Source organism: Alligator sinensis, unplaced genomic scaffold, assembly GCF_000455745.1.
Source record: "Alligator sinensis unplaced genomic scaffold, ASM45574v1 scaffold405_2, whole genome shotgun sequence".
NCBI classification, from domain to species: domain Eukaryota; kingdom Metazoa; phylum Chordata; order Crocodylia; family Alligatoridae; genus Alligator; species Alligator sinensis.
Genome location: NW_005842160.1, coordinates 1,506,646 through 1,517,189, shown reverse-complemented (window position 1 = coordinate 1,517,189; position 10,544 = coordinate 1,506,646). Strand labels below are relative to the sequence as shown.

The 10,544-nt window shown below is 40.8% G+C and overlaps 1 protein-coding gene across 6 annotated transcripts in view; it reads left to right on the top strand.

Annotated features, from left to right (window-relative positions):
• Window positions 1–7,604, top strand: part of IBTK (inhibitor of Bruton tyrosine kinase) — a 92,540-nt gene extending 84,936 nt beyond the window's left edge. For 3 of the 6 annotated variants that reach the window (XM_025206529.1, XM_014520844.2, XM_006025690.3), the window contains 3 exons: window positions 4,485–4,556; window positions 4,664–4,796; window positions 6,245–7,604. In XM_025206529.1, the coding sequence (XP_025062314.1) occupies window positions 4,485–4,556; window positions 4,664–4,796; window positions 6,245–6,370 (331 nt within the window). In that variant the 3' untranslated portion in view covers window positions 6,371–7,604. Of the gene's footprint in view, window positions 1–1,422; window positions 1,683–4,484; window positions 4,557–4,663; window positions 4,797–6,244 lie in introns of those variants that run through there. The other 3 variants (XR_003094525.1, XR_001358190.2, XM_006025691.3) reach the window with 2 other exon arrangements.
• The last annotated feature ends 2,940 nt before the right edge of the window (window positions 7,605–10,544 follow it).

The window sequence follows — 10,544 nt, the reverse complement described above, 5'->3', positions numbered from 1 at the left end:
CCCCCAGCGGGCTTAGTTTAAAGCCCGGTGGAGCAGGTCAGCCAGTCTGGCTGAGAAGAGCCTCCTCCCTAGGGGAGAGAGGTGGAGGCCATCTCTTCCCAGCAGCTCGCTGCCTCTCTCGCCAAAGAGCGGGCTGTGGTCATGGAAGCCAAAGCCTTCCCGATGACACCAGCGCTGCAGTCTTTGGTTGACTACGTGGATCCTCCTCTCCCTCCTCAGCCCACAGCCTTAGACTGGGAAGATCGACGAGAACACCACCTGTGCCCCCAGACCCTTTAGCCCCACTCCCAAATCCCTGTAGTTGCTAAGTCTAAAATAATTTTGTTCATGTTTACAGTAATGTTCTGAGTTTTTTGAGCAGGAGGTTGGTGCAAGAGTGCTGTCATCAAGGAGGCTTGAGGTTTTCTGGTTTTATATGGCCAAACATGCACACAAGTGAACATCTTTAAAGCAAATGGACATGGAAAAATTACAGAATTCAAGCACGAATTTTGTATTGATAATATATATTTTGAAAACTGGTCTAATAAATGCCAGCAGGGACTGGAAAATAGTTTTGTTTCCAAATGAAGGAAAATACTTTAACAGCTTCAGAGTCCAGGTTTTCTATGTATGTGTTACTGCTTTAGTCATTCATCTACATATGTATGGCTGCTTCCACATGTAACCCCTCATCGTAACCCCCCCCCCCCGCCCAAAAAGCACTTTACCTTAAAGTCTGTGTGCCTCTGCACTAAGCCCAGCGTGTGCCCAGAAGAGGCATTGCATTAGTTGGACCTGGCTCTCCCAATGTCTATATAGATCAGGTGCTTTAGCGGGGCTTTTTTACGCTTTTATCTAATAGCTGATTCAAGCCCTGATGGTGCGCCAGATTTATACAGATACTGCGGAGCCAGGTCTAAGTAATGTATTGCTTCTTCTGATATAGCATAATTTTTTGTTGTGTTTTTTTTCCTCCATATCTGTCATCAGCTCGTGCTGCAGTGCAAGTTGACCTAGCTTTACAACCTTTTCAAATGCACCTTCCTGTTTTTATTGCACTTCCCTTTTTTTAAATGAGACCTGAATTCTGCCTTCAGAATCTCTGCTCTGTTTTTCTTCCTAGCTTTTCCTTGAAATCAGGCCATTTTCTTTCACTTAAGTAGGTGCATACAATAGTAACCATAGAAAACTGGCTCACTTAGACTTCATCCAAAAAGTAATCCTCTACTGTATTTTGTTATAAGTTTTTGTTTTTTGGAGTGGTAGGTTTTGAATTACCTAGCTACATAGGGATAACTTAAAAATTGAATCTCAGAATTGAGACGGTATGGTAGAGCTCTTTGGCCGGTCAAAATAAAGTTAAAAACAAAGACCAGTGTGTACATTGTCAACCAGAAATGTTCTTGCAAAATATTGTCCCCTTGTGTGTTTCTCAAACAGCTGAAGATTTTAATCCCAGAGTTCCACAATCGGAGGCAACATATGCGAAGATTGCATTGAATTTGCTTCATATTTCCTTCATATTAATAAAGGAATGAAAGAGACCATCTACATTTATACAGCCTCGTCCACTGCTATCTTGGTCAACTATCTCATATGCTTTCTTTCATAATGTGGTCAAGCTTTGTGTTGAAACTTGCTTATTTTTCTGTCCTGCTATTCTGTTTGAAAGGCTGCTCCATAACCTCACTTCATTAATGGTAGGAAACCTGCTAATTTCTAGTCTAAATTTCTTTATGGCCATTTTATACACATTTATCCTTATGTCAGCATTGTCTGTTAGCTTATTATAAATTGTTTCTCTCTGTATTCTGGATGACATCTCTTCTTGCATAATGGCATTATGATGTCCTACCTCCACTGGAAATACCTACTGGTATACCAGTGGTATAACTTAGGATTGCATTTGCCTTTTTCCTGGCTGCATTACATTGGTGGTCCATAATTATCCTGTGATGGATGAGGAAGATGTGGGTACAAGAGTCAGTTGAGATCTCAGGAAGAGTGAATTTTGACACTTATGCTTTTTTGGGTTTACTAGGCAATTTGTTTATTTTGCATATGTTTCCGTTCCTTTGGAGTATTTGTCAAACTAGGAACTCCCAAGTTCTGTTTTTATGCCAAACATAAAGCATTGTTCTCTTGGAAGTATGTTTTGATGGATTCCTCCTTAGTCATACTTGAAACTTTCTGTTCCCTGTTCAACAGTGAGTTAGTTCTTCTTGTCCTTGAAATATTTGTCCTAGGGAGGAATCCTGAAGAATGTGGTGTGAGGGAAACAGATGCATGCAGCCATTGTGTGGGATGTAATATGGCTTCTTGCAGAGTCTATCCATCATTTATTACAGCCCCCCTCGTACAGCATGTTTAGGTATGGTAGGAGGCCAGGGCTCTGTGATCACTCCACACACAATTCAGCGGTCAATGGATCTTGTTGAGTACTTTTTCCTAGGATTCACTCTCATATAGTTTGTGGTTATTTAATTGCAGAATATATTCTAGAAGTTTGGTAAAATACAGTGTCTTTCTATCACAGAATGATATATGATTGATAGATACAATACTCTATGATTATTTTGCAAACACTTTGATAAGTTGGTATTTCACTACAGTAAAAGCTGCATTATCCAGCACCTTACGAACTAACATGCTCTATTAGCTAGCATGCCGGCTTGTAAGGTAAAAGCAAAAGCGGGAGTGTCCACCATGGCACTTCCGGTTTTGCTGAGCCCCCATGGTCTGGGGCATAACAGCCTGCGTGGAGGCCCTCTCCCTGTCCCCAGTCACACTGATGCAGCGGGAGGGACGGCAGCATACCGGACACAGCGGGAGAAGGGACAGCGGCACACCGGACACAGCGGGAGAGGGGCCGGCCTGAACAGGCAAAGACACCTGTTTGGGCCTCTCAGGTAACCAGCATATTTGGTTATCCAGCACCCCCCATTCCCATGGATGCTGGATAAAAAAGCTTTTGCTGTATTTATTTGTATACATCTCAGTACTGTAAATTGCCAGATGTATATGTAATGTAGAGGGAGATTATATTATCTAGGATAGATATCTTCCATCTTCCCATTAGAATTGTTTTGGTAGTTTTAGGGCTATGATTTCAAACATGGAATTCGACCAATGTGCAGGCAGACCTTTTGGTTCATTGTGTGCGCTACTGGTGGGCCAGGGAATTTGGGAGCATGACTATCAGTGGGCATAACCTGCTGCAGAATCTGTTGCCCTGGTGTCCAAGGTTCATCAGTGGCAAGGGCTATGCCAACACCACCCTCACTCAGTCTGAGGCTATTTGGCTTGCTGCAGCTTGCACTACCTCCACCACAGCAAGCAGCTGCCTGCCGCACTGGTGCCACCCCAGGCCGGATCTCACAAAGTGAGTTTGATACCCCTTACTTAAAGTATTTGTGCAATCTAGATTTACATACGCAAAATGGTGGCTTCTTTTGACATCAGTTAAGAGTCAGTCTTAAAAATGGGCATATTTTAGTAATAAAATTCTAGATAACAGAATCAGTACTTCCCCTACCCTTTCTCCACATGTATTGTAAATTCACCTATAGCTTGAATCCAAGAAGTTGTATTAACCTCCTCTTAACATGTTTACTGAATAGCTTTCTGATAGCCAGAAGGATTTTTTTTTGCCTTGCTTCTGTTCTTTTAATTCTCATTTTCTGCCTTTCACATATAATTTAGCAGAATCCAGATCACTTATGCAGGGAAAGTTTGTTTTTTTTTTTGTTTTTTTTGTTTGTTTGTTTTTTAATATATCTGTTTATTGAAAGTTCACTGTTCTTGGCCTATAAGGACCCTGCCACTTGTTCAGTTTACGATGTGATGGAAACCAGCCACAAAGTTTTTACATATTTTGTGTAATAATTTTGTGACTGGTTTTGCATTTAGTGATGTCATTACTTGCCTGAACATGTGACTGGGTCACTATTTAAGATACGATTAGCAGGTTAATTGTGTCTTAAGTGTAAGGTCTGACAGGGGCTTAATTCACATGTGCTTAGAAAAATAATATCCTATTACTGTGCAGTTCATTTAATGCTGCGGTTATTATTTATGTGGATGTTTAATAAGAACACAAGACAGTTTTCAGCCTGGAGGCCACATCCTCACTTTTTCTATGAGCAGACTTAAAGCCTATATTCACACTGAGCAGCACAGCTGGAAATCTTTTAATGTTAACAAGACAATATTGAGATTTATTTGCCCAACCAAGAACTTAGAAGTTAGGAAATGCCAATTTTTATTACCCATGTTATAACTTGATTGCAATTGTAGTGATCAAGCATTCCCTTTTTTGACAATATATTGCACTTAAATATAACCTGACCTGAGATTCCCCCTTCAGCCTATTTCATTCCTACTTCTGTTATAATATATTCAATAGAGTAAGTCTGAGGATTTCTAACAGCATTATTGTGTACTAGAGGAATGTTTTTGTGAGTAAATTTCATTCCCTTCCCTCTGCTCCCACTCTTCACCAGGTGTACAACCAAGACCAGAACATGTGCAGAAGAAGACAGTATTTCTGATTCTCCTCAGCTGGAAAGTCAAAAGTAAGTTTGATCTCTCGCACTAGTTAAAATAGCACAAAATATGCCCTATAATGTTGTTTCAAAATGTTGATAATTATACCTTAAAGCGTAACTTATTATCTTTGCAGTCCTTGGTTAGCAGCATCCTTGAATAACTCTACTGCAATGGCACCTATCACTTTTGCATCAATTGTAGAGGAGGAGCTTCAGCAAGAGGCTGCACTTACCAGAAGCAGAGAAAAACCTTTTGCTTTGATTCAGGTAGAAGCTGTGTTGGGAGTTAACGTAACACAAAGGTTTTCCATCAGAGGCATATCAGCTAGGGGTGTGTGATATGGGCCTTATTCGATTTGGATTCAGATTTGTCAGATTCGGGGGACAGTGATACAGTGATTCGATTAATTGATTCAGATCACTGTCCTGATTCAATTTGGCCAAATCCGAATTTGAAGATTTGATGCTGATTTAGAGAATCAGTGATTCAGTCATAGACGCAGCTTTAAATGTTTTTTATGCATACCTCAAGGTACCGGGTGTGGCCCGTGAATGCTGAGATGGTGGGGCAGATGGAGCGTCCCACAGGAGTGCGGTGGGACCCCCTGCATGCTCAGTGGTGGACCTGAAAGTGGACTGGAATCATTTCTGGTCCACTTCCGGGTCTGCTGCCAAGCGTGCGGGGGACTCCCCCCTGCTCAGCAATCAGCTGCAGGGGGACCCTGGGTGCCCCCCCGACCCAGGAGGCACCAGTTGCCGAGCAGGGGGATAGAGGGGAGTGGGGTCCCCACATGCTCTGTGGCAGACCCAGAAGCGCTTCTGGTTCACTTCCGGGTCTGCCGTTGTGTGTGCTGGGGACCCCCCCTGCACTCCCATGGGATGCTCCATCTGCCCCAGCATTGCAGCATTCACAAGCTACCAGGTACCTTGAGGTATGTAGAAAAAACATATAAAGTTGTGTCTATGTCTGAATCTCTCCAAATCAATTCTGAGGGTTCTGATTCGATTTGGAGAAATTAAAGGGTCTCCTGATTCAATTTGTATTTGGAGATTCGCCAAATTGGGCCAAATCTCCACCAAATCGAATCAGCGACCGAAACTTTGCACAGCCCTAATATCAACCAGTTTTGTGCCTTGGGATGCTGCTGTTTTTGTCCCCTCTAAATGGTGTCTGGGGCTGGTGCTTTGGTTTTCCACCTGTAATTATATTATTATTTTTCACCAGCTTTTCCACAAATTGCTTTTTAAGAATCAACTTTTCAGATGCTGTGTTTATCAGCTGTTAAAGCATCATTTTGCTGTGCATTTTCATAGTGTAGGACTGGCCTCCATGACATTAGCCATCCTTAGCTTCAGGGGTCGCATTCCATGTCAGTCCTTTTTTGCATCCCATCATGGTTCTAGAGTGTTTTGCCCTCTTCTACAGTGCTGGAGAAGGGCATCTAGTCATCCAGGAGTTATAGCATCTCTTAGGACCATACAAATCCCATAACTGCCTCCCAAAGCAGGGAGACCTTAAAACATTTTTGTCTGGTAGGCTGTTTTAAAAATGCACCTGTATTTTAATAAAGCTGAGAATTTTCATATAGTTTATGCATGGCAGTAGTTAATTTGGGAGTGTTAAACCTTATTGGTAACTAATTTAATTTTGAGAATGCACTACTATTTTGTAGACCTGATTACAAAATGCATGGTTTCTCCATTTTATTTTTCAGATTGAGGAATGTGCTATTCAGGATTTGTTAATCCACTACGAAGCATTTGACAACCCTGATGAATATGTTGTTGTTGAAAGGGCTTCCCAGGGACCTATTGCAACACCTAGATGGAACAAACATTGATTCTAGTTCTTCACAATCTGCGTGAAGACATGTATTTTGGAGGTTTTAACTTCAGAAAGAACTGGAGTGAGGGAATAGTCCTGTAAATTTAGCATCTATGTTTAAACAGTGCACATAATCTACATCTTGTGAATGGATCTTAGTCACGAGAGAGTATGCAGACTAAATAATTTGTCCTTTAAAGTGTCCATTTATTCACCACATATTGATGTAAGTTTTGAGGTTTTTCTTTGCTAATAAGCCCTGTATTAGTGACATTATATAGAAAATGATAGATTGAAATTGCATTCATTAGCTTATATTGTTTTACATGGGACAGTAAGGCTTTTTGTTACATTCACAGGCGGTTAAAAAGCAACATGCTTATTTTCTGATTTTTTGTAGAATGAACCTGCAGAATTATGCATAGTTTTAATTTTGAGTTTCATCAGGATTGACTGACAAATTAAAAACATCCCAAATATTTCTCTGCTTAAAATTTGTGTAATAATACCTTTTGGTAATTAAGTTTCTCCCTAATCTCCAGTATATATGTATGAGTACTAATTCTGTTGGCTATTGTGGCTAGTATTCTTGACTGTCACTCTTTGGGATGAGTCTCTGTGCAGGACCTAAATGCCCTGTCACTATCTGGTTTTAATTCCATTGTGCATGCTTTTTCACTGTTGTGAGATTGGCTTATTGAGTAGTCTTAGTTCTGTTGGATAAGTTATGGTGGCGCTGTTTGGCTCATCTGTAGTCTTATTCTAGTACACTTGTATAACCAGTGGTTTAAGGTACATATTTTGAAGTATTGAGGAAATATGAAACCTGTATGTTACATGTTAAAGCTACAAGGTTGAATGCATAACTGGATTTTGAGAATAACTAACCTGAAAGATTGTCGGTTGTTTTCAGTATTGTGTGTTCAAAAAGAACTCTGTGCCTGGTCTCTCTAAACATATTTCTGAAAATTAATCGCCTTATGTACAATATCCTTTCTAGTTGGTCAGTTTGGATAGTTAACTTTGGATTTGCCTGTTTCAGTAATCTCCACAATTGAATTTGGGATAAACTGGAGAAGATAAAGCTACAGAAGATTTACACAGATGAATGTACAAAGTTATCCCTGTGCAATGATTTAGTCTTGAAAAACAATGTAGCTTAATCTAGTGGCTTCAGGTTGAGCTACACGAAACAAAACCAAACCCCCAAACATGTAAACGAATGCAATAAACAGTAAAAATTTGATTAATTAATTTGTATAGTTAATTTGTGTGCATAAAATTGACATTTTTAAATTGTAGTTATGGTATATGTAGAAGTATTTACTGTTTCATTTGAAGCCTGAAAGGGTATGCTTACTTGAAAATAAGGGGGTATTATATGGGCAGACCTTAATGTTTTGAATTTTAATGCTGATTTGTAAGTCAGTACATTCAATGTGAACCAAGGTTTTGCTGTACCTGGATGCTTCACTTTGGTCTTGCTTTTCAAGATTTTGTGAAGCATTTCTATTCTCCCCTATCCCCCAAAAAGACCATGCACAGGAAGAAAAATGGGTTTAATAGCAATGTTAATATGCTTTTTAAAAAGGGCGTATCACATTTCATTCTCAAATATCAAATATTTTTAAAAGGTCATTAATTTGTTGCATTTTGAAAGAAATGTTTCAAACTTCTTATAACAAACTATTGAATTATTTTCATCTCCACATGCTTCAAAGTTTAACTGTACAGCTAAAGGAGGGATTCATATCAAACCTCTGGGGAACTTTTGATTAGTTTTACACTTAGAGTTCTTGTATAATGTGTCATTGGTTATAGTTAATTTCTCATTCTTGTGTGTTGTGTATATTATAAATATGCACTTTCAGTGAAATTGAAAACAGATGTTTAGACAATTGTGTTTAATGCAGTTGAACACCAAAAGAGCTTTGAACGACTCTCCATTTAAGGGGGCTGCCAGACGTTCAGTTAATGATGCAATGGGATCTAATCCCTGATCCCAGCAATCGCCCTTCCTGCCATGTCACACATATATGACAGGGTGCACAGTTGTTGAGATCAGGGATCAGAAATACTGTGTGCAGGCTGCCAACTTTGGCAGTCCCCTAACCTGGCATTTAAGGTGCTGTGCCCTGCAAACAATGATTTTCAATATCAGTGTGGGCATAGTACACATTCAAATTATGGCACTGTACAGACAAGCTACAAAGGCATTCCACACATTTTGTGGAATATCTTTGTGACTGGTTTGCCACTTTATGGTGCCATAAATCTGCTGCATGTGTAGCACTGTTACTGTTTATGATGGAATTAACATTTTAATTATGCTTTAAATGTAACATGCGCTAAGGGCCTGCCTAAGATAGATCTCTCTCTGACAGTTGGCAGCTAGTTTAAATGTATTTCAAAATCTTTCAAAGTCATAAACCTCAGGGCCTCAAAGTATAGGGATACTAGACATTAAGATCATATAACTGTTATATGAAATATCTTAAATACAGTTATTTGTACTATATTTGCACTCTCTATGAAATTACCATATGTATTTGAATCTAAGACCAAGGCTTTTCCCCAATTTTAACACAGGTTGGGAAGCCTCTTATCTTGGATCTGAGTACAAGTAGGGGGCAGCAGAGTTGCATCTCTGAGACTGATGCTTCATGGTTGCAGCCACAGCTGCTGCTTTTCCTTGCCACTGCCTCTGGGTCTGACCCCTCTTTCACTCCTACCACTGCTGCTACTTACTCCCTAGCTCCAGCCCTGCACTACCCTGGAGCTCAGAGCACATGATTGTTCCAGCCCCAGCCCAGCCACACAACAGCAGTGGCTGCATCTCTGACTCTGGCTTTGGCTCTGGGGCGTGGCTGCAGCTAACATTGCTGCAAGAACTGCTGTGTGGCCAGGCTGGGAGTAGAGCAACCAAGTGCTCTCTGCCCTGAGATGAAGTGGGTGTGGAGCCAGAGGGTAAGTGATGGGGAAGGGGGAGCAGGTGCCAGGGCCATGGGGGGGGAGGGGGGGGGGGGGGGGGGTTAGGGAATGGGGAGGGAGAGTGGTGGCAGGGACAGATGAGAAGGAGCAGGAGACAAGCCACTTGATTTCCCCACCATCTGCACCCCCTCCCGCACCATGGCTTGGCCTGCTGCAGGGTTGTGTTGGGGGAAGGGGGCAGGTTGGGAGGAACAAATATACAATGACCCTCCATCAGTTAAATTCTAGATATGGAAAATTATAAGAAATTTATACATTTTCTGTTTCTAGAGTCTTAATTATTGGGGGAGAGGCGTATTCAAGGTCATCCTGGATTTGGGTAAATAAGAAGTGCATTTCCCAAGAAATAAGAGGAAGCATTTCCCAAGAAACATTTCACATCTCAGCAGGTTACACTGACACCTCTTTGTTAGAAAAAATTCCTCCAGAGAAAAATCCAATTGGATTGCACCCTTCGTTTGGATTCGGACCACAGGGGTCCTTGTGGGCCAGATCCAGACCTGCTTCAGGTGGCAGGGGGGTGGTAGCAGGGAGCCGTTAACACAGTTGTCACTTGATGTGTGTCCCCAATGGGGCTCCATACCCCAAATTTCAGTGGTGGGTTTTGCCCCCTAATTCATGGCCCTGTGTGCCAGATGATGACTCTGTGGGCCACATCTGGCATGAAGGCTCTGCTTGACACCAAGAAATACCAGTACATGTTTATGTAAGTAACTGTGGGTGCATCTACATGAGATGCTACTGCACAGTGATTATTGTGCATTTATTTATTACTCGATTATACAAGTACTATATAAATATGTAGTAATTGGCTAATGCCTTTTTAGTGATGCTACTGCTCAGTAGCCTAATAATATTGCTCAGTAGCATATTAGTACTGTCCGTGCTGTGATGCACTACTGCACAGTATTATTTAACTATTGTGCAATTAGCATCTTGTGTCAATGTGTCCTGTGGGTAAAAACAAATGGTTTATCCTGTGGGTTAAAAATCTAAAAGAATGTTGAATCCCAAGTCATGTTAAATATCTTGATTGATTATCTATTCAATCTTCTAATTCATTCTGGAAGAATGACACAGAACCTTCCTGGGTGTTATAATTTACTGCTAGTTTTGGCATCAATTAAGCTAAAATCTGCTAAAATAACTGTTATTTTAACTTGTAGAATGCAATTTGGGAATGTGGGTAATATATATGT